The sequence below is a fragment of the Protomyctophum bolini genome, assembly GCF_963924005.1.
Source record: "Protomyctophum bolini genome assembly, chromosome: 14".
In the NCBI taxonomy this organism is placed as follows: Eukaryota; Metazoa; Chordata; class Actinopteri; order Myctophiformes; family Myctophidae; genus Protomyctophum; species Protomyctophum bolini.
This window is the reverse complement of record NC_137875.1, coordinates 3479971-3504815: the sequence shown is the minus strand read 5'-3', so window position 1 is coordinate 3504815 and position 24845 is coordinate 3479971. Positions and strand designations below refer to the sequence as shown.

The 24845-nt window shown below is 43.1% G+C and overlaps 1 protein-coding gene across 1 annotated transcript; it reads left to right on the top strand.

The window, feature by feature from the left end:
- Window positions 1-408: 408 nt before the first annotated feature.
- pik3ap1 (phosphoinositide-3-kinase adaptor protein 1) lies at window positions 409-24538 on the top strand (the record flags this gene model as incomplete). The annotated part of the gene is made up of 17 exons (XM_080782103.1): window positions 409-523; window positions 2472-2954; window positions 4558-4835; window positions 5404-5551; window positions 6388-6536; window positions 8364-8487; window positions 11538-11734; window positions 12532-12688; window positions 12988-13053; window positions 13815-14030; window positions 14304-14360; window positions 15843-16273; window positions 16679-16739; window positions 17410-17586; window positions 18488-18558; window positions 19032-19135; window positions 24421-24538. The coding sequence occupies exons 1-17, from the start codon at window positions 496-498 to the stop codon at window positions 24536-24538; spliced, it is 2865 nt and encodes a 954-aa protein (XP_080638229.1). The 5' UTR covers window positions 409-495.
- Between the last annotated feature and the right edge of the window lie 307 nt (window positions 24539-24845).

Here is a 24845-nt window from a genome sequence, read left to right as displayed (position 1 = left end):
GAAACGTTCAATGTTCAGGCAGATCCAATGCACTATACTGTAGTTAATGGTTAATACAGTTATTCACGCTTTATACTGTAGTTAATGGTTAATACAGTTATTCACGCTTTATGCTTTATACTGTAGTTAATGGTTAATACAGTTCTTCACGCTTTAGGAATGAATGAGCTCTCTGGAGGCACAATGAGGAAGCATCTCTCTATGAAGACATTGCATATGCATCGTGGCTTTTCACGAGAAGCCGGGGGTTGGTTGTAACTTCAGCTGGTTTTCAGGAAGTGATGCTGCTGCCTGTCAGCCCCAAAAACCAGGAAACCCAACCGTCGCTATTTATAATACAGGGGCAAATAAGCGGTCATACTGCTGAAGCTATAGGCTCCCAATGCATGTATAGAACTTCAAGAGAAAGCGCTTCTTTAAAAGGGCAGAAACCTTAAGGGAGGATAGCCATACTTGTGGCCAGATGTTCAGTTCTGTTATATAGACGTCACAGCCATGGATGACACCACCATGCCAAGCTCAGGTAAAACATAACATTTCTCCACATTGTTTATTTCATTCAAGATTCAATAATTTATTTGCCATGTCAACAAGTTGATAGGAATTTGTCTTGGTTCATACTCAACATATACACGCAACCATAGATACACAAACAAGAAGGACAGTACAATACAAAAACAAAAACCAGCAGCATAGGAAATTACATTCAGTTTTTTAAAGTGCTATATGCATATACTATGAGTTCAGATGTCTAATGGCTACGGGGTAAGTGCTATCCCTGAAGCGACATGTTGAGCTCTGGATACTTCTATATCTCCTGCCTGATGGGAGGAGATTGAGTCTTATTAGAGGTAAAGGCAGACATTCTTGATGTATTTTATTTTTGCCTGACCAGGACACATTTTGTTCTGTATACTCTGTACATGGAATGACAATAAAACTCCTTGAACAGGAGCTTTTTTTTATTAAATTGACATGGATGGCACTATGAGGTTTTAAATTATGATCAATGAGTAATATGGATTAGTAGAATTACTCATGGGGGGGAAAAAAGCCATATCTTCCTTTGCTTTCATTTGACCGTATATTTCAGTTTCAAGTCATCAATAACATACTGTACCCTACCTTAGCTGCGTCGGTTTGAGGAAGTAAGCATTTTCCCCGTCCTGTGTGTAGTATATAATTAATGCGGCTAATATGTTGTAATTCACCCAAATCTACATTCGGACAGGGCATTTTTTTGGTCCATTAAAAACGGATGAATGATGATGAAGGTGAAATGACGGTTTCTTCCCTGAGTTTGGGACGTACAGGGGCAGAACTCTACCTGATTAACCCATTTAGACCTGGGACATTTAATGTCTTCTAAATCATGACAGTTTTCTTGAAAAATCCTCGTGTTTGTGGTTCTCAAACATTTTCATGTCAAGGGCCCTCAAAAATATATGTAATTGGCCCCCATCTGAAAATATGTTGTTCCAGGGCCCCCACCCCCCAGAAGCAAAGATTTGAGTTAAAACGTTCACTCTGAAAGAACATATATTCAAAGATTTGCGACACATTTTCACGATTTTTCAAAAATAGCAGACCTACAAGCTCGTAGTGCGGCACTCGGTGCCGCGCTACGAGCTTGTAGATCTGCTAATTTTCAACAGCTAAAGTATAACATAATGCTTAACACCAAAAGGGGATCCCGCACAAAATGGATTAAACACTGTAATGAGTCAAACTAAATTACTCTGACCAATGTTGACACAGTGCAATGTTTGCTCAACTCCTTATTGGCCCCTGTGCTGAGATATCAAACAGATCGCTCATTCATTCTTTAACCACAATCACCTTGACATTCCACGGGCTCCGGCTGGACAGCTGGCACTTTGTGGAGCTTTTCCACAACAAACATGACTTTTTTTCCGTGATTTGGAAAGTAACGCATAACACCACATCATTAGTCTTATGTTAGGGCTGGTGGCAGATTTCTGGATTAAATGCACTTAGTTGAATTTGAGCATGTTTTAAGGGGAACTAATGAGTAACAATTTCCAGTCTTATCATTCTACAAATGCCTTTTCTGAAAACACCATGTTTCTATAATCAGTGGTTCTCAAACATTTTCATGTCAAGGACCCCCAAAAATATATGTATATGGCCGCGGACCCCCATCTGAAAATATGTTGTTCCAGGGATTTGAGTTAAAAACGTTCGCTCTGAAAGAATATATATTCAAAGATTTGCGTCACGATTTTTCAAAAATATGAAAAATAGCAGATCTACAAGCTCATAAGTGCTAGTAGATCTGCCTATTTTTCAAAAGCGTAAAGTATAACGTGATGCTTAAAAAACACCAAAAGTGGTTCCCATACAGAATGGGTTCATACAGTAACAGTACATGGTCCCTCCTATGGCTGGGTGGATAATAAATCATTCACTCTGATGATCAACACTAATCATTTTGTTCCCGTCTCTTTCAGAACACAAGTCCGGGTCTCCTCCGGCCTCCTCCTCCAGGTGCTGTGAGGTTCTGATCCTCCACACCCCCGAGGCCCAGGACTGGGCCACGTACCTGCAGAAGATCCTGAAGTCCTCCCGCAAGTTCTCCAAAAGGTCCATCCTGCTCCACGCGGTGCAGGGCCCGGAGGACCAGGGCCCGGAGGACCAGGGCCCGGCCGACCAGCCGCACGGCGGCTACGACCTCCAGTCCTTCCAGAGCAGCAGGTGCATCGTGCCGCTGCTGACGCCCGCCTTCCTGGCCCTGCTCAGCGGCGCCCCGGCGCTGTGGGACTCCCTGGAGAGGCTCCTGCAGCCTCCCCACAGGGTGGTGGCGCTGCTGTGCGGCGTGGAGGAGAGCGACGTCCTCCCCGTGGGCTTCGACCACTGGCCGAGATGGAGGAAGCTCCACGCCGACCAGGAGCCCGCCGACTACATCTCCACCATCCTGGAGGCCATCGCTGACAGTACGTCTGTGTGTGTGTGTGTGTGTGTGTGTGTGTGTGTGTGTGTGTGTGTGTGTGCAACTGGCCCAATGTATGGTTCCACTTAGAAAGGGTATCTAAGAAAAGGTCCCACACATTGTCAGACACTTGGCAAAATGTTGCTCTGTATTAGGTGGACGTTTCGCTCAATTAGACTTTTTATTTAGACAATTTTATGTCCAAGACTTAAAAGGAGATGGAAAATATAAGCTTTGCTCCGATGGATCCAATGTTCTTACTGTTCGCACGCTTTAGTTCATATACTTTTCAGTGGTTCAATATTTCTTAAACCCGCAGGAAAAGTTTCATGAATAGTGAGTCGCAACACGACGGGTTCTGAGCTTTTTTGCGTTGCGCTCTTGTGCAACAAAGCAAGGCATTTAATTTATAAAACTAGAAAAAGTGCTCCTCAGGGAACAAGTCTCCACCAGGGCAGGTCAGGTTGTGGCCTCCTGGTGGCGCTGATGAAGGTCTAATCGACCAAAACGTCGACCTAATAAAAGTGTCTGACAGTGTGCTGGACGACCATTTCTTTGTTTTTCAAACATACCCTTTTTAATATACAGTATGCTCTATATTGCCCTATACGCACCTGTCTGTCACTATAGCCTTCTGAGGTGTGCATCAGCCTTTTGCTAAAAAAAAAAAGGTTCCAGTTATAGCAATCAGTGTAACGGCTCATGTTAATTACGTGTGAATTAATGTGTAGAGAGTGACGTCCCTCTATAATTGTTTTAATTTCCTTTTTTTCTTTTTTAAAGACCTCCCATTTCATCCTTAATTTGCACTTTGCACTACAAAGGTGTAGAAGTCTGGGGAGAGAAAGTGAACTGAGTAATGATGATGTTCTCAGCAGTAGAGACCATGTACTGGGTTACTTAATACTGACACAGGTGTGAATGAACAGGCAGTTTATTGTAGGGATACACCCAAAGGGACATTCTTGGCCGAAACCGAATATTGTAAACCGTTGGCCGAATATGATTTAATATTATATATTTTGTCCTACCATTGCTGTCATGGCCGTACCTTAAAGCTACCTGAGTTATGGCAAAATAAATGGTTATGGCAAAACTTTACTTAAATAATAATCACTATTATGGGTCCATAAAACATTTATTCAGCTCTTTTGAATGCATTAATTGCATACACTATTCTGTGATATATGCATTTTTTGACATTTTATGCAGAATATTTTCTGTTTGCCGAATATTCGGTGCGTCACTATTGTAAACCCCCCTCCTCCTTCGTCAACTACAGATTACAGTAAAACGACACAACCTACCTAAAAATCTCAGTTCGTTCAATTGATTCAACTTGTTTGTGAAGTAAATTAACTATAAGGAGAAATGTTTTCTCTCCCTATAGTACACAAACAAACGTATGAGACTTGACTTGAAAATACTTGGACAGGCAGGCAATGTTGTTTCAGAGTTCCATTTTATTCTCCGAGAACAAACTCCCATCATGTTCAAGCCAGCCGGGAGCCTCACGGCTCCGCAGGCAACTAACCCAAAATACAGAGCGTTTAGTTGGATCTTTATGGTAACAGTACACATTGTGGTTCATCATTTGTATTCAAAAGGCAGACGACACAGCGATGGTTCCACCAAACCTCGGGCCAAACCTCGGGTCCCGCCGCCAGCCCCTCGGGTCCAGCCACACCCGCCAGCCGCTCTGACTCAGAGTCCTGTTATAGCAGAGGAAGAAACGGTGTCGGAAACAGAGTCTGTAGGGAAGAAAGGGCCCGTCTTCACCTGCCTCACAGTCCAGCCAAACAGAGTTCTGGAAACAGAGTCTGTAGGGAAGAAAGGGCCCGTCTTCACCTGCCTCACAGTCCAGCCAAACAGAGTTCCCTGTGGGGTGAGTTTCTTGTAAGATTAGAATTAACAGCTATATACACCACTGTGCTGTTACTGCAGAGCAAAACGTTTTTTTTTTTTTTGTTTTTTTTTTTAATGAGTTAATATCACAGGCAGCCTCTTCACATACTGAAATAAGTGTCAGATCTGTAAATATGAAATAAATGCTTAAACATGTAGCTATAGGTGTAATGTTAGAGACCACAGAAGACATGTAAATATGAAATAAATGCTTAAACATGTAGCTATAGGTGTAATGAGTGTAAGAGAGCACAGAAGTGAACCTTTCAAGCCTGTTTTCTCAACTCACTGTTTTCTGCAAGACATTACTCTATAAGCCATATCTCCAAAACTGGTGGGTCAAACTGAACATCCAATATGTCAATTTGAAGCTATGATCCCCTGCTTTCATATGACATGAAATGACAAACAAATCCAATGGCAGTCCCTCAGTCAAATTTAGTCACATATATATATATCTCAAATACGGAACGGAATAGAACATGAAAAAGGAGAATCGTATGCATGAGAAATATTCATCCATGAATGTTCTTCCTTTTTCATTAAAGGATCCGGGGACTATTTTCATCATCTTCAAGAATAAACTGGACTCTCATTCGAACATGGAGGTGGAGTTTTCATCGTGTGAAAGTGTGGCTGTGACACGAGTCTCGGCGACGTTGGAGAACGACTTTACCATCAGCGTCGCTGCGCCTGGTAAACTCTCTCTCAAAACACCTCTTTGAGCCAGCGCTGTTTTAGTTTTAGTTTATTTTGAATAGTTTTCATGTAGTTTTAGTCACATTTTAGTCACCTGGAATGTTTTAGAGTTTAGTCTAATTTTAGTCGACTAAATGTCATAAGACTTTAGTCGACTAAATGTGCAGTTGATTCAGTCGACAAAAATGTATATTTTGGCGGGCCTTGATGCCGTCGTAATGGCTGATTTTACACTTTTTCAGCATGCAACCATGTGTAAAATGACTTATACTGGATCTCTTGTCCACTAGTCCCTTCCTAACATTTTAGTCTAGTTTTTATTTGTTGACGAAATTGTCAGTATATGCAGTCTTAGTTTAGTTTTCGTCAGTGAAAAAAGGTAGTCGACGAAATCACATGCGGCCTCCGCCATCACTTAATGTGACCCGCAGGTTAATATCAGAATGCTGATATATTGATTCAGATGTTTATAATTCCAAACATGACCTGCTTTAATTACATCAGTCCATATGCTGTACAGTATGTAGCTTAATTACTAGTATTAAAATGTTGTTGGTTTTTTTTGTATGTATGTATTAGTATATTTAGTTCATAAAGTTAACATAACTCTAACTAAATGCATTTGTAATTATATAAAAATGTTACTTTTCAGGTTTTCAATGTAAATACAGCAAAAATAGCCGATCTACAAGCTCGAAAAGCGTCGCACTGCGACACGTTTCGAGCTTGTAGATCGGCTTTTCTTTTTGCTTCATGACAGTAATTTTCAACGTGGCTCTCTGGAGCGAGTTACCATGTTTTCCATGTTTTAACTTCTCTTCTCTTCGTCCCAGACATGCCAGCGGGCGAGGTGGCGCTGACCGTGCACACGGACCAGGCCTCTGAGGTCACCGCCGTGTCACCGGTCACCTACTACACCAACATGGGACAGGTCAACTTCTACCTCCAGAACGCCACCAACCCCATGGAGTTCCTCTGCCAGGTGAGAATAGGGTGACCAGAGGTCCCTCTTTGCGTGGGACAGTCCCTCATTTCCAAGACTTTTCAGGCGTCCCACAAATTGAGACCCTGTCTGTCCCACATTGTGACTGGCATGTGATTGCATCAGTGTTCAAATGCCCTAATAGTTTAGTCCCCTAATAGTTGGCCTTCTGTTGTAAAGCTCTCTCATCGTCTATTCTTGCAAGATGTGTTTTTAACACATTTAGTACCGGAACTGCATCAAAATAAAGGCGCTGCTTGCGCCAGAGTAATCGCCAGAGTAGTGATCGCTTCTATTTTGAAAGCCATGAACCGGAAATACTTTCTTAAAAAAGTTGACTGACAAAGTGCCATCACAATCTCCGATCATCTTAATATATTTATATACGCTCCAAAAAGAGTTCATATTTCGCGGGAGAGACGGATGAGGAGCAGAAACGCAGCGCCAGCATATCGATCCATTCATCACCACGGAGAGCGCCCTGGATGAGGAGATACGAGTCATTCTTTCCGCCGCGCTAACATGGGAGTCAATGACAAGCTAATAGTTTCACAGAGCGTTAGCATACGGCAAGCGAAAAGCGAAATGCCAAAAAAAAAAAAAAGTAATTATTCTGAATATTATTATCTCGCCCGTGTCGTTTGGACGTCGCTAGGACGTCCACAGACGTCGTAGGCACCTCTCGGTTCCAATCCTTATGACGTTTCAGGACGTATTATGTACAAAATGTGTTAAGCCTGTTCAAATAGCATAAAAATAAAGCATGATTTTAAAACAAAATGTGAGACACCAGAGGAGTTTATAAATGATAGCCAATTGGCCTATATGGTCGAATATGACATCAAGGCATTTAATAGCTTGATGTGAGACATGCGATACTTCTGTCCCTCAAATGAACAGTTTGGATCTGGTCACCCTAGGTGAGAAGAGCATCGTGAACACAATAACAGTCCTGAGCGCTGACGTAACTCTGTTTATTGTGTACACATGTACAGTCACTGAATGGATAATAATACATCTGTACACTCTCTGAGTTACACATGGATACATGATCTGACAGCAGTGATGATGCATAGCAGGGCCGGTGGTTTTCATTGCTTCCCAACATCAACTGCGTGTATTTGCTTTCACAGTACATTATAATTATGTGAAAGGCATACTGTACATCTGACTTATTTGCCAAAGCAAATCTGTGAGAACACGTGGTTCTCAAAGTGGGATCTGCGGACCCCCAGGGGTCCTTGAGGGAGTTCCAGGGGGGACCCAGCTAAATGATAGTTATGAACCCAATGGACCCTCATGGGAGTGTCTCTAACGGTTCCATTTGGGGCCATTTGTACACTCTCAGAGTTAAATTATCATTGATTTTACAATATAAATATGTGGCCCGCAGAGATAGAAATACCGTAGCCTATTGCAGGTCAAAACTGGGGGGTCGTTGAAATTAAAATGTTTGAGAGTCGCTGCAAAAGCCGTGAAAAATCTTAAATAGGGGGTCCCTGGCATGTCTTTTCAAATGGGGGGTCAGCGGGACAAAAGTCATGGTGTCAGACACAAGGCAAGTGTCTTGAACGCAGCCCAGTAAGGGCATATGTCGACCCCGCCCGCTCACCTCCGCCCCACCCCCTCCTGGTGCTGCGGCGGCCATCTTGGAAACTAAACACAACATAAACGGTGGGGGGGGGGCGAGAAAGGCCCTTATTTGGGGGGTCCTCCTTGGGACACGGAAACGTTTGAGAAGCGCCGTGTCAGAAGAATAGAAAACGCTGCGTAAGTGTCTTTTTTTTCTCCCCCCCCCCGCTGACACATGATCCGTGTATTTTACAGGCGTTCAACATCACATCCAATGTAACGGAGTCTCTGGATGACATGCTGACGGACTCGCTGAAGTCTAGGATGCCCCAGACGGGCCTTCATCTGTTCGGCATCACACAGATCAAAGAGACGACATGTAAGAATATTTATGAGTTGATTAGAATGTGTTGATGTTGTTGAACGCTTTGTTTCGCAGAGATCATGTGGCGTGCGTGCGACGTGCGTGCATGCATGCGTGCGTGCGTTGCGTGCGTGGACTGCCGATTGTGTATGTAATTTGCATTTATATCTGTTTTTAATGACTTGATTTGTGTACTGGCCTGGGTGGCCTTGGCATGTAGACTGAAGTTTGGCATTCAGCAGATCTACTGTACTTTGGAGAGGGACTTCTTCCACAGACACATGTACCAGATGTACAGTAGTGTCCTGTCCAGCAATAGTGTGTGAGGGCCGTGGAATTAGAACGCCTATAGATAAAAGTATATCGTCACTGTCGCGTCGGGCAGAGACATTTTATGTCCAAGACATAAAAGGAGATGGAAAATATAAGCTTTGCTGCGATGGATCCAATGTTGTTACTGTTCGCACGCTTTAGTTCATATACTTTTCAGTGGTTCAATATTTCTTAAACCTGCAGGAAAAGTTTCATGAATAGTGAGTCGCAACACGACGGGTTCTGAGCTTTTTTTGCATTGCGCTCTTGTGCAACGAAGCAAGGCATTTAATTTATGCTCCTCAGGGCACAGGTCTCCACCAGGCCAGGTCAGGTTGTGGCCTCCTGGTGGCGCTATAATAGGACAGGTCTCCACCAGGCCAGGTCAGGTTGTGGCCTCCTGGTGGCGCTATAATAGGACAGGTCTCCACCAGGCCAGGTCAGGTTGTGGCCTCCTGGTGGCGCTATAATAGGACAGGTCTCCACCAGGCCAGGTCAGGTTGTGGCCTCCTGGTGGCGCTATAATAGGACAGGTCTCCACCAGGCCAGGTCAGGTTGTGGCCTCCTGGTGGCGCTATAATAGGACAGGTCTCCACCAGGGCAGGTCAGGTTGTGGCCTCCTGGTGGCGCTATAATAGGACAGGTCTCCACCAGGCCAGGTCAGGTTGTGGCCTCCTGGTGGCGCTATAATAGGCCAATGTGAAAAGGGTGCAGTTTGTTCTTAGACCATTGATGGCAATTGGATGATTTGAGGCATTTTGTTCAAAAAATGTGTTCAAAATAGCACCACCTGTTGGGTGAAAAGGGTGAGATATATTCCTCAGCCTAGTAGGAAAGTCCGTGAAAGATTTCACGTAAATTGCACGCTGCGTTCATGATTCCTGCAAACTTTGAAAGCCCAATTTTAGCCAATTAGGATGGAATATGAAAAATATGGGACAGATCCATCTTAAACACATGACTATAGAGATAGTGTGTAAGGATTTGCGGGGAAATCCTTCCTGTATAAACTTATGTTCATTACTTTATTATTGCACCATGAGGTAAAATGAAATCATCAGCATTTCATTTTCCACTGAGACACACACCGTATAGCTGCTGAATGTGCATCATGGCCAGAGGAAATAGTGAAGTGAACGGCATATTGTGTTCATTCCACTTCTGCAGTGAAACGGACAGACAGTACAATGCTTGTATGATGAGGTTAGCAAAAAGGGCTTCTGTTATGTAGTCAAGTTAGTCATGGTGCAATAGCTGTTGTTGTCAGAGGACTTGGAAGACAGTCTATGTCATATTTGGGCATAAACTACCTCTGTATTTTAAAAAACATCCGTTTGTGGTACCAGATCACAAGATAAGCTTTAGCTGAAGGTACCAAAAACTACTACTAAATTGGGAGATACTGCCTTCAGGGTGTATATGCTCCACATTTATGGAATAATTGTCAAGACAAATTGAAGTTGGATGTCCTTGTTTCATTTACTATTTTTAAAAGACTTTTAACTGACCTCGCACTAGAGGAAGGCGTATGCACCTGCTTATTGTAATATTTGGTTATAAGGTTTTGTTTCTGTGTGTATGTTTTTGTGTATTATATCGTTTGTACTTTGTGTCCATGTCATGTATGTAAAATCATTGCTGTAAATGTTCTTGTTTGTATACAGGGTTAGGGGTTAACCCCTAACCGGGTTATACAGGGTTATACAGGGCGCCACTGAAAGAGAGTTTGATTGATTGATTGATTGAATACTTTATTGAAAATATATTTCAAAAGGATAAATTCACAAGAAAGCTGTTAAGCTTGTTTCCATTGTGGTCCTCTTGGGGAAAGGGGAAGGGGGGCAACAGACAATAAACGGTTCAATACAGACAGAAACAGGAGGCAAAAAACAAACAAAACAAAAAAACAAGAAACAGGACAAAAATGAATATAAACTGACCAATAAAACTGGATTTCTATGATTTTTTTCCCTTACTTTTCTTTTTCCATTTATGCCATATATCTATTCTACACTATATTTACACTATGTTTTCGGCCAACCATCTTTTTAATGTGGATTTAAAAATATCAAAGGAACTGGTCACCTTGAGGCTGGAAGGCAAGCCATTCCACTGAACTGCTGCCGAGTACAGGAATGATGTTTTTCCCATTATTGTTGTGAAAAAGGCAGGGTTTAAAATCAGTAGGGCTCCCTCTGGTGTAGTGCCTGTGAGTATCACTAACTGTTGAAAAATAGTCATTGAAATATTTGGGTGCTACATTATTTCTAATTCTGTGAACTAGACACATTTTAAATTGGGATACTCGCTCCTCCACTTTAAGCCACCCCAGACTGGTGAAGTGGGCAGGGAGAAGGTGAGTTCTAGGATGCAACTTCAGGATCACTCTAACCAATTTATTTTGAGAGGTCTGGAGACCCTGGTCTCAATTGGATTCCCTTGAAATAAAGGTTTGAATCAATCAATCAATCGATCAATATATAGGATGGACGGACACAAAGAGATTCATATGGATTTATATTTAGATTATAGTCACTGTCGGGCAGAAACCCTGTATCTCCATATTTCAAAAGGTGTTTTCTTTTGTTCTGTTTTTGGTAAATTAATGCCAAAAAAATGTTCGACTACCTTTTGTCACTGACGAAAACTAAATGGAAACTAAATTAATTGATTTTGACTACTAGTTGATTTTGACGGTCATCAAAATCTCATAAAAAAGTTCTGACAACCGTCCGTTGCCTCGTGCTCCTCAGGCCAGACGGACCTGGAGCTGCCCACCCTGCTCCACTTCGCGGCCCGGTTCGGCCTGAAGAAGCTGAGCACGGTTCTGCTGCAGTGTCCCGGGGCGCTGCAGGCCTACAGCGTCCCCAACAAGTACGGAGCGTACCCCAACACGCTGGCCCAGAGGAGCGGCTTCCTGGACCTCCGGCACTTCATGGACGACTTCGTTGTAAGTACTGGGTGGGGTGCAACGAAACAATAACACAAATGTGCAACATTTCAGTGATCCGTATCGGTATCCGACCAATCGTCCGAACATGAGAAAAACAATGGGTATCGGTCCCAAAGCCCCTGATGGGAGCATCCCTCATGCTTGCCGGTGTAAGTTATTATAATAATAATAATAATAAACTTTATTTATATAGCACATTTTCATACATAAAATGCAACTCAAAGTGCTTCACATTAAAATAATATAAAATAAAATAAAAATAACAAGCAGCGGAATGCCGGAAACAAAAGTAGGTCAATCATTACAATACACAGTATATACAATTAGCAATACAAAACTAGAACATTAAAAATGGTAAGGAAATTTGTACCAGAACACAATAACAAATACGTTTTCAGCTTGCTCTTAAAAACATCAAGGGAGGTCGCCCTTTTAAGGTGCAGTGGTAGGGTGTTCCACAACTTGGGGCCATAGACCCAGAAAGCGGCCTCACCGGTGTTCTTGTTATTGTAACAACAATGCAGGAGACGTTGGACATGGTCAAGACTCACCTGTGTCTTATTGTAACAACAATGCAGGAGACGTTGGACATGGTCAAGACTCACCTGTGTCTTATTGTAACAACGACGCAGGAGACGTTGGACATGGTCAAGACTCACCTGTGTCTTATTGTAACAACAATGCAGGAGACGTTGGACATGGTCAAGACTCACCTGTGTCTTATTGTAACAACGATGCAGGAGACGTTGGACATGGTCAAGACTCACCTGTGTCTTATTGTAACAACAATGCAGGAGACGTTGGACATGGTCAAGACTCACCTGAACCCCGAGGAGGAGGGCGAGGTGTACGAGAAGATGGTGGGTGACGTGGTCAGGATGCACTCCAGCGGCTCGGAGGACATCTACGAGTCCATGGCGTTGATAGACCCGGAGCGAGCAGACGACATATGTGAGATCTACTTTTAAAATAACTACGTCTGAATGTTAATCAGTAGTAGTGCTCTATATTTTATGTCAAGGTCCCCAAAATATGTATTTGTAATGATGTATTTGGCCTGCCGAGACCTACAAGCTCGTAGTGCAGCACTAGGTGGTGCCGCGCTATGAGCTTGTAGATCTGCTATTTTTTCAATAGCTAAAAGTATAACGTAATGCTTAAAACACCAAAAGGGTTTCCCACGCGAAACGTGATATCCAGCCCTAATGGCGCCAGCGATGATGACTCAGCTGTTGTCGTGTCGTCCCCAGACATGGCGATGAGCCAAGACGCAGGAGACAACTCTGAAGAGGTCATGCTGAGGAAGTTCTTCCAAGGTATGTTTGTAAATCTGTCAAGATTTGAGCGAGTTATGACTCAGTTTTGTTTGAGCTGCCATAGAACATACTGTAGTGTAGCCCCCTGAAGCAAGATGGCCGCCGGGTGAACTATACGTCAGAGACTCCACCTTGAGCCATCTATAGCCTTTATATGTGTCTGTGGTCTTGTGTGTCCACCAGGGGGGCAGTCAGACAGATATTTTGTGAAGCCACTAAGGAAATGATGGCCTATCATATAATGGCCTGTTGTGGTGCTATCACTGGACCCAGAAAAACCCATAGCCCCATAGAAGTCCATGTATTTGGGCCCAACTTCACCTAGACTGTATTACCTTAATAAACATGGTCATGAATACTTTCTGCTTCCAGTCACTAGTTTAAAGTCTAATTTCTAATGTCATAATATTCTTTTTGGAAAATTATGGTCCCATGTATAAAAAAAAAGTAAAGTCGCGCATGTTCTGAGGGGCGTGGCTACCGTTACAGTCTATGAACGGGATCCCCCTCCCACTCGAGTCAAAATAAAAACCAACGGAGAAGAAGGGGGGAAGTCCCGCCTCGTTGTCTGGGCCAGCCAATGGGCCAGCTGGACCAAACGGATCTAGAAAGACGGCGACTTCCATTGCAAGGACTGACAGGCTTCATTTTACGTTCACGTTGGACCCGGAGAACGCTTTGTCCATATTTTTTACAGTCTATGGTCCACTTACAAAAGCCCTTTATATGTGTCTGTGGTCTTGTGTGTCCACTTACAAAAGCCGAGGAGAAGAAGGACAAGGAGCCAGAGCCTCCTGAGAAAGAGGAAGAGGACGAGGAGGAGGAGGAGGACCCGTACCAGTTGGAACCAGAGGATATCTACGACTCCGTGGATGGAACCAACGCGGCCGAGTTTCAGGAGTTTCTGAAGCGTCCGCCGGCCCCTATTCCCAGACCTCTGTCTACGGAGCGAGGGGACGGGCCCTACATAACCAGTGGTACTGTACATTATTCTAAATGCAGTGGTTCCCAAACTTACACTAATTAGCCCGAAGAGACGATATTTACGGCTCTAGCAGTAATTCTCAACCCGTTTAATTTCAAGGACGCCCCAGTTTGACATGCATTAGTCTACGGACCCCCCATTTAATGCCATTTCTATCTCTGCGGGACCCCCAATTTTTATCGTAAAACCAATGTTAATTTAACTCAGACCCATCAGTCTGTGCAGTTGGGTAAACTGACAAACTGTGGTGTTCTTTTGGCTTCAGTGTTCTCCGAAAGATCCACCCCCGAGATCAAACCTATGGAAGCAGGACCATTTGCAGGTGTAGTACACACTCTAGACTCTATTCATTCATTCATTATTATTTATTATTATTATTTTATTTATTATTATCAGGTGTAGTACACACTCTAGACTCTATTCATTAATTCATTATTATTTATTATTATTATTTTATTTATTATTATCAGGTGTAGTACACACTCTAGACTCTATTCATTCATTATTATTTATTATTATTATTTTATTTATTATTATCAGGTGTAGTACACACTCTAGACTCTATTCATTCATTCATTATTATTTTCAAAAATCATCTTCACATCACAATAACAAGTGTTTATATGTAGATTTTGCATGTGAGGAATTGGAATCGAAATCATTTAAAAGCTAATTCAGTGTGTCGCAGTCGCCCCTTTCATGACGACGACGAAATAATTCCCCATGCATTTTTCCCATAGACATTTATTTATTTAACCCATTCTGACCTGAGATCAGATTCATACGAGGTTTCCACTGGACACACACTGGTCTGATGAACCCATTCTGACCTGAGATCAGATTCTAAAAAAATGTCAGTCGTTCTTCGATTTTTCAAAAGACCTACAAGCTCGTAGCGCGCCACTCGGTGGCGCGCTATGAGCTTGTAGATCTGCTATTTTTCAATAGCTAAAGCATAACATGATGCTAACACCAAAATGGGTTCCCGTTCAGAATGGGTTAAAGACCTTTTAAGCGTCGTACCAAGCCAACTGGAGTTGTGACAAATCATGACAACAGACACAATATTTTTGTTCTTCTTACTAATTATTTGATCGGCCCAAAACATTGTGTTTGTTGTCATGATTTGTCACAACTCCAGTTGGCTTTGTCCGCGGCGTAAACGTCTTTAAATAAATACATTTTGAAAAGTCTATGAGGAAAATGAACGGGGGCTTATTTTCCCGGGTCTCTCGAGGGGGTGGGACTGCAACGCTCTATATACACAAGGCCCACAGATCTGGGATGATGTCTTCTTAAAGGAGAATTCCATACTAGAAGGCTTTCTTACCTTTCTTTGTCCACCAAAGAGGTCCAGGTGTTATTTTGTGCAAAAGCTCCTTATTGGCTATTTCCCCTACCATAAGCCCTAAATGAATTGCATTGAATTGAATGGGAATTGAATGGGGCTATGGGGTGTTGTGCTAATTTGCTTATTTCCATCGCTCAAAATTATAATTTCTTTGTATATATCCTCTCTTCACAATGTAAATAATATCCCAAGCGGCACACTTTACTACTTCTTTCGATGGAAATACGCAAATTAGCATAACACCCCATAGCCCCATTCAATTCCCATTCAATGCAATGCAATTCATTGAGGGCTTATGGTAGGGAAAATAGCCAATAAGGAGTTTTTGCACAAAAAAACACCTGGACCTCTTTGGTGGGGACGTAACAACTACGAAGAAAGGTAAGAAAGATAAGAAAGCATTCTAGCATGGAATTCTCCTTTTAACATGACGGCACATTGGAAAACTTTCAGTTCCACCGGGTCGGCGATCCAGCTCTCCTGTGTACGAACGTTTTGGTGGCGGAAAGACCCCGGTGCAGAGGCAGCGATCCAGCTCTCTTGTGTACGAACGTTATGGTGGCGGAAAGACGCCGGTGCAGAGGAAGCGGTCCAGCTCTCCTGAGTACGGAGAGCTGAAGACCCCGGGCCAGAGGCAGCGGTCCAGCTCTCCTGAGTACGAACGATATGGTGGTGGAAAGACCCCAGGTCCAGGGCAGAGGGAGCGGTCCAGCTCTCCTGAGTACGACCCGTACGGTGGCGTGAAGACCGCGGGCCAGAGGCAGCTCATCACCCTGCAGGAGAGGGTCAAGGTCGGGGACATCACCGTGGAGGAGGCTGTCCAGGAGTTCAAGGCCTGGCAGGTTAACAATGAGAGGAGATCCAGCTCCTTACGCTGTCAGCAGGTATAAAGAAACAGCTGTTGTTGTTGTTCTCTCAGTGCTGGCTGTTTTAAGTTTAATTTTCATATATATATATATATTTTTGGTGGTCTGTGGTCTGGGGTTTTTTCTCGGTGTGTTCTGAAGCGTTTGGGGCTGAAATTAAAACAGGCAAAATCCCTCGACATTGACACTAGCTGGCAACTTGTTGTGTCATTATACGGGATTGGTGGACTGTTACATCACAGTCCACAGGCAAATCAGAGCACTTGTTTGAGCCTAATTATTCAGAAAACCCCCAGACAGACAGAAAATGTACTGAATCACTGAATGTTCCAAGTACATCTCAGAAAATAAAAAATAAAGAAATACAAAATTACAAAACCTTTTAAAACCTTTAACAACGATACAATCTTCTTTGCCCTTTAGGAAAACCTGAAGAGATTACGAGACAGCATCATGAGGCGCAAAGAATCGGGAAAGAATGTTGGTGAGGCTGCTTTCCTGTTGTATTTTAACACCACACACTATGAAAGAATGTTGGTGAGGCTGCTTTCCTGTTGTATTTTAACACCACACACTATGAAAGAATGTTGGTGAGGCTGCTTTCCTGTTGTATTTTAACACCACACACTATGAAAGAATGTTGGTGAGGCTGCTTTCCTGTTGTATTTTAACACCACACACTATGAAAGAATGTTGGTGAGGCTGCTTTCCTGTTGTATTTTAACACCACACACTATGAAAGAATGTTGGTGAGGCTGCTTTCCTGTTGTATTTTAACACCACACACTATGAAAGAATGTTGGTGAGGCTGCTCTCCTGTTGTATTTTAACACCACACACTATGAAAGAATGTTGGTGAGGCTGCTTTCCTGTTGTATTTTAACACCACACACTATGAAAGAATGTTGGTGAGGCTGCTTTCCTGTTGTATTTTAACACCACACACTATGGTGCTTTAGTACAGATCCTCAGTGTTACCTTAATTAAAGATGGAGTGCCGTTTTCAGAACTGGATTTAGAAGGCATTTGTAGAATCGTCTTCAGGTCTAAATGGGCTAAGATATAGTCTGTGGTCCTTTTCCTTCTCTATCAGAATTGGAGATAACAGTTCTGATGCTAAGATATAGTCTGTGGTCCTTTTCCTTCTCTATCAGAATTGGAGATAACAGCTCCGCTCCCAAAGAACCACCCGTTCCCCTCGGGGGACGTGGCGCTGGAGTGCGGCGTGTACGACTTCGGCCCTGTGGGGGCGCTGGCCCCTCCCCCTGCCCGGGCGTCCCGCCCCATCCAGAGGGGCTCCTGGCAACAAGGGAGCACCTCCAGCACCTCCAGTGAGTCCAGAAATGTTGATTTCTATGTTGAACTATGACGAAAATAATTCGTCCACTATACCTTTTTTCACTGACAAACTAAATGGAAAACAAAAAACTAACACTAAAGACATTTACAATTTCAACAAATGAAAACTAGACTAAAATGTTAGGAAGGGACTCGCTAGTGGACAAGAGATCCAGGATAAATGTTAGAAAGGGACTCGCTAGTGGACAAGAGATCCAGGATAAGTCATTTTACACATGTATTGGTCTTGTCCCCAGTTACAGCGATTCTGGTCACTTCGTATTTGTCACACTGTCAGACGTGCTATAGATGGCGCTACAACCCTGTCCATTGATGGCTACTGTATGTTCGGCACACCGTCAAACCCCTTACAGTACACGAATCAGAAGTTAGAGATTATTACTTTTGCAACACTGTTAGAATATTACTATCTTGGAAGTCGCCAAAACCACCCTCTCACTCCATCTGGCTCAACGATTCTTAAAGGGATAGTTCAGATTTTGAAGAGGTGCAATCACTTCCTTAAGTAGCTTTGTGTGTGGCTGCCTGGCTGGCTACCTGTGTCTGAGCACGGAAAATAGCACATACATATTAACTAAATATATATATATGATTTCAGGTGTATCAGTACAGTACAGTACGGTACGGTACAGTAAAACAAATCTTTAAAAAAAAAAAGATGTGTTATACAACAGTTGTTAGACGAGACATTTTGTATGTATTCATGCAACTATACAGTACATTGGGTGATGCGGTCTTAAACTTAGATGTAACAACATCCGACATCACACCTGTTCCTTCTCACTCCCATGGATGTCTTGAACAGGTACTGAGAGTAACAGACTCAGCACACACAGAAAATAATGTTTTATTGTTATTATTATTATTGAACAGGTACTGAGAGTAACAGACTCAGCACACACAGCACCATGAGCTACAGCAGTGGCACAGAGCCGGAGTTTGAGGTGAGCAACCTTATCAGTCCTTTTAACCCGTTTAGAGTTCAGTTCGATTCTACGAATGTCTTCTAAAACATTCTGGAAAAGCCTCATGTTTCTGTGTCAGTGGTTCTCAAACGTTTTCATGTCAAGGACCCCCAAATATAATTATGTAATATGCCGCCGACCCCCATCTGAAAATATGTTGTTCCAGGGACCCCCCCAGAAGCAAATATGTGAGCTAAAAACATTCGCTCTGAAAGAATATATATTCAAAGATATGAGTGCCGCGCTATGAGCTTGTAGATCTGCTATTTTTCAATAGCTAAGGCATCCTAAAGGTGATGATTTGTGTTATTTAAAGGAATCCTAACGGTGATGATTTGTGTTATTTAAAGGAATCCTAACGGTGATGATTTGTGTTATTTAAAGGAATCCTAACGGTGATGATTTGTGTTATTTAAAGGAATCCTAACGGTGATGATTTGTGTTATTTATAGGATGCGTTAGACAGCGTTGCTCCTCCCACACGACCTCCACGACCTACTAGTGAAGTCCCACCCCACATCCCCCCACCCAGGATCCCCCCTCGAATCCCAGAAAGGTCAGTCTCTGGGTCCAGGTTCACAGTACGCTGTGGAATCATGAGTCTTATCGTTGATTTATTATTTTATTATTATTGATTTTATTATTTTGTATTATTCATTGGGCTAAATTCGGCCATATCCACTTGCCCAAATGTGCTGACCTCCCAATGTGCTGACCTCAACACATTTGTGATGACGGCTATGGCTGTTTTCCTCCCAAGGAGTGTTTTTTGTGTAAAACTAATGCTTGCAATGGATTCAGAATCATGGAAACCCCCTAGTTTCACATGTCACATGATACTTAATGGATTCAGAATCATGGAAACCCCCTAGTTTCACATGTCACATGATACTTAATGGATTCAGAATCATGGAAACCCCCTAGTTTCACATGTCACATGATACTTAATGGATTCAGAATCAAGGAAACCCCCTAGTTTCACATGTCACATGATACTTAATGGATTCAGAATCATGGAAACCCCCTAGTTTCACATGTCACATGATACTTAATGGATTCAGAATCATGGAAACCCCCTAGTTTCACATGTCACATGATACTTAATAGATTCAGAATCATGGAAACCCCCTAGTTTCACATGTCACGTGATACTTAATGGATTCAGAATCAAGGAAACCCCCTAGTTTCACATGTCACATGATACTTAATGGATTCAGAATCATGGAAACCCCCTAGTTTCACATGTCACATGATACTTAATGGATTCAGAATCATGGAAACCCCCTAGTTTCACATGTCACATGATACTTAATGGATTCAGAATCATGGAAACCCCCTAGTTTCACATGTCACATGATACTTAATAGATTCAGAATCAAGGAAACCCCCTAGTTTCACATGTCACATGATACTTAATGGATTCAGAATCATGGAAACCCCCTAGTTTCACATGTCACATGATACTTAATGGATTCAGAATCATGGAAACCCCCTAGTTTCACATGTCACATGATACTTAATGGATTCAGAATCATGGAAACCCCCTAGTTTCACATGTCACATGATACTTAATGGATTCAGAATCATGGAAACCCCCTAGTTTCACATGTCACATGATACTTAATGGATTCAGAATCATGGAAACCCCCTAGTTTCACATGTCACATGATACTTAAACTAATGCTTGGAATGGATTCAGAATCATGGAAACCCCCTAGTTTCACATGTCACATGATACTTAATGGATTCAGAATCATGGAAACCCCCTAGTTTCACATGTCACATGATACTTAATGGATTCAGAATCATGAAAACCCCCTAGTTTCACATGTCACATGATACTTAATGGATTCAGAATCATGGAAACCCCCTAGTTTCACATGTCACATGATACTTAATGGATTCAGAATCATGGAAACCCCCTAGTTTCACATGTCACATGATACTTAATGGATTCAGAATCATGGAAACCCCCTAGTTTCACATGTCACATGATACTTAATGGATTCAGAATCATGGAAACCCCCTAGTTTCATATGTCATGTGATACTTAATGGATTCAGAATCATGGAAACCCCCTAGTTTCACATGTCACATGATACTTAAACTAATGCTTGGAATAGATTCAGAATCATGGAAACCCCCCCACCCTGGGCAAGACCTACGCTGAAAACACTATCAGCGGAGGGTGCAAGATTTTAGCTGAAGTATATCGCCCAAGGAAATGACGTTGATTCTTTGCAAATCAGTATACATTCTCTGCGAATGAAACAAGTGTTGTGATTGGTCGGGAAAATATCGTATCCGGGGGAAATACATCTGACGGATATTCCGGAGGATACGTCCGCCGATAGCTTCTCTGCCTTAGGTTGTGACCAGGCTTTTCTTTTCGCAGATAAGTAAGCCTGGGACCGAGGCTAGAAACTCCCTAGTTTCACATGTCACATGATACTGAAAGAATGATGAAATGTGGACCTTTTTTTGCCTTATATAGTATGTCAATGGTATGGTCATTCTAATAACTCACATTTCCCACGGCAGTTGAATTTCAAAGAAACATATTGGTGAAGAAATGTCTTGGTAACAGTTTAGTTCCCAGATTTTCATAGGTTTCTCTCACTAAAAGGCGAGTGCGGGGCACGGTGGCACAGTTGGTAGTGCTGTCGCCTCACAGCTAGAAGGTCCTGGGTTCGATTCCCGCTGGGGACGCTGTGGGCACTGGCGGCGTGTTCCCTCCTCCGCGTCATCAGTGCCCATACCCGAGGCGGGGGTTGGCGAAAGGGCCTTTCTGTGTGGAGTTTGCATGTTCTCCCCGTGTCCCCTAGGGTAGATACCCTCACAAAAACATGCAGTAATCCTGGTCTCTAAAACTACCTCCCCCTGGCCAGCCGGGGCGCCTGATGGAGGGGAAAGGAACTGGTCGGAATAACGTGTCCCTTCCACGCGCTACGTCCGGCCGGGGAAATTCCCCTCTGTCAGGTGAAAAGAAGCAGCTTGGACTCCTCATGCATAGAAGGAGGCATGAGGTCAGTCCGCTGCCCCCCCAGGTTGGCAGAGGAAGTGTAGCGCCCAGGATTACATTAGATAATTGGCACTGGGTGAAAAGAAAACTGGGTTACAAAATCGTGGGATAAAAATTAAAAAAAAAAAAAAAAAAAAGGCGAGTGCTTTAATAATAATAATAATAATAATAATAATACATACAATTTATATAGCGCTTTTCAAGTTACCCAAAGTCGCTTTAACAAGAACAAAATAATAATGTTTTATTAGGAAAAATAAAATAGTTGAAAAGCTAGACACGAAGGTAGACAAACAAAGTGGGGGAGTGGGGAATTATATTAATTCTACTGTATTATATGGTACAATATACAACAGTATATGGTTGTAAACTATATGCCATTTAATGACATATACAGTAATACTGCTGTCTAATACTGTAGTAATACGGTGTAAAATACAATTACTGTCCCAAGGGACATTCATCGCTTAATTCTCACTGTATGACCACAGAGGTTATTGCAGTTTCGTAGGCCAATATATTGAAACGAGAAAGTTTCGCTATTTTGAGTCCACTGGAAAGTTCCTAGCAGTTCCACGCGTGAGATGACAGGAAGTGATTAAGAGGAAACGCACATGCGCTACTGACTGGCTGGCTGTGTTGGAGAGGAAACCACAGTGTGAAACCAAAAAGTCACTGAAACCTGTGGTCGTTTCTCACATATACAGTAGGTTACGTTACGTTATGTTATGTTTAGGTGAACTGTGGACAACTGTGGCACTAATAGTCATCAAAGGGGGCTTCAGCCCCTGCCCTTTTATCCGTCTGTAAAACAACTGCCCTCTCCAGACCTTTCAATGCCACGCCGGAAGGAAGGCAGCATTCAGGAGAATTGCTTTTCTTTCCGAAGTCTCCTGAACTTGAACGCAGCATTTTGCGTTGAAATAATGTGTTTAGAAATCCATGTCGTTACACCACATCTCCACTAGCTAAAGAGTGCTGGGTTGCGCCCCACAAATACGCAGTGCGACGCGTTGTGAGCTTGTAGATCAGCTATTTTCGCTATTTCTGTCCAAAAGTGCCCTCCGTCTTACGGTATTTCAGCCCCTGCCCCTCTAACACACGTCCCTGTGAACACTGAGTCATGACACAAAACCTACCTCGTAATACTGTTGTTTTGGGGTTAATAGTGTTGTTTTGGTTTGTTATTCCACCAAACGTGAGGACATTTCCATAATCGTCGAATATTTCTTCGTATTGATTTTGAATTCAAGTGAGATAAATGTTTTTGATATACTGTATATATATTCAATTTCATATGTCTTGTGGGCAACCAGATAAAAACCCCGAGTTGTTGACAGATTGATTGATTTAAATGTTTATTTCACAGTATGTATAGAACAGCTATCGTGTTGTTGTGCCACAACGACACGATATGGTGTGAAGTCCCATGTTTTCTAGGCTACTGTGTTTGGAGGAGGAGGAGGAGAGACCCGCACACCGCCACTCGCTGGTTCAAGAGTTTTATTTTAAATAAGAGACATGGCAACGTTTCGGCCTTTCGGGCCTTCTTCAGGCATGCCTTGAAGAAGGCCCGAAATGCATAAAGCAATCAGTGAGTCAGTATATGTAGTTTCAGGGTGTCAGTGTGTCAGTATATGTAGTTTCAGGGTGGACTAACATCCACTCAGTGAGTCAGTATATGTAGTTTCAGGGTGGACTAACATCCACTCAGTGAGTCAGTATATGTAGTTTCAGGGTGGACTAACATCCACTCAGTGAGTCAGTATGTGTAGTTTCAGGGTGAACTAACATCCACTCAGTGTGTCAGTATATGTAGTTTCAGGGTGGACTAACATCCACTCAGTGTGTCAGTATATGTAGTTTCAGGGTGGACTAACATCCACTCAGTGTGTCAGTATATGTAGTTTCAGGGTGGACTAACATCCACTCAGTGAGTCAGTATGTGTAGTTTCAGGGTGAACTAACATCCACTCAGTGTGTCAGTATATGTAGTTTCAGGGTGGACTAACATCCACTCAGTGTGTCAGTATATGTAGTTTCAGGGTGGACTAACATCCACTCAGTGTGTCAGTATATGTAGTTTCAGGGTGGACTAACATCCACTCAGTGTGTCAGTATATGTAGTTTCAGGGTGTCAGTGTGTCAGTATATGTAGTTTCAGGGTGGACTAAAGGCCTATTCATAGTCTGGATTTTCGGTGGTGAGTTGACCACCGCTCCGGTGGTGAGCTGACCACCGGAGCTGAAATAACGTTGAGCGGTGGTGAGTAAAAACAGAGAGAAGGGCTGGAGCGGTGGCGGTGGTTTGCTCTTCACCGCGGCTCAGTGTGACGTCATGTTGTAGTTCGGTGGTCACCTCAGTGACGTCATGTTGTAGTTCGGTGGTCACCTCAGTGACGTCATGTTGTAGTTCGGTGGTCACCTCAGTGACGTCATGTTGTAGTTCGGTGGTCACCTCAGTGACGTCATGTTGTAGTTCGGTGGTCACCTCAGTGACGCCATGTTGTAGTTCGGTGGTCACCTCAGTGACGTCATGTTGTAGTTCGGTGGTCACCTCAGTGACGTCATGTTGTAGTTCGGTGGTCACCTCAGTGACGTCATGTTGTAGTTCGGTGGTCACCTCATTGACGTCATGTTGTAGTTCGGTGGTCACCTCAGTGACGTCATGTTGTAGTTCGGTGGTCACCTCAGTGACGTCATGTTGTAGTTCGGTGGTCACCTCATTGACGTCATGTTGTAGTTCGGTGGTCACCTAACCACCGAAAATCCAGACTATGTATGAGCCTTAACATCCACTGTTTCTGCCGTCTCTCTCAGGGTGCCAGAGGACCCGTTGAACGACCGCTACATCGCCTGCCCGACTCGAGCAGTTCCACATAGACCTACGCGCAGGCGGTCTCCCTCGCCGCCTCCCATACCTCGCCGGCCGCGGTGATTGACCTCTGACCTCTGTTCTGTTGTTTCCTGTTTTTATTTTCCACGGTCAACTGTGACAGTACAGCCATGAAAAATGGCAATCCATGCAGGACTCTTTGGAGGACCTGTATTATGCCTGTAAATTGGAATGAGTCGACTTACATTTTTAAATGTGTGTTTTCATTTGCGGGTGTGTGTGCGCGCGCGTGTGCGTGCATGTGTGCGTGCCCGTGTGTGTGTGTCTGTGTGCGTGTGTGTACGTGCGATTATGAATGCCTGTGGGAGCAAGAATGTGTCCTTACTGTAAGTGAACATTACCATGAGGA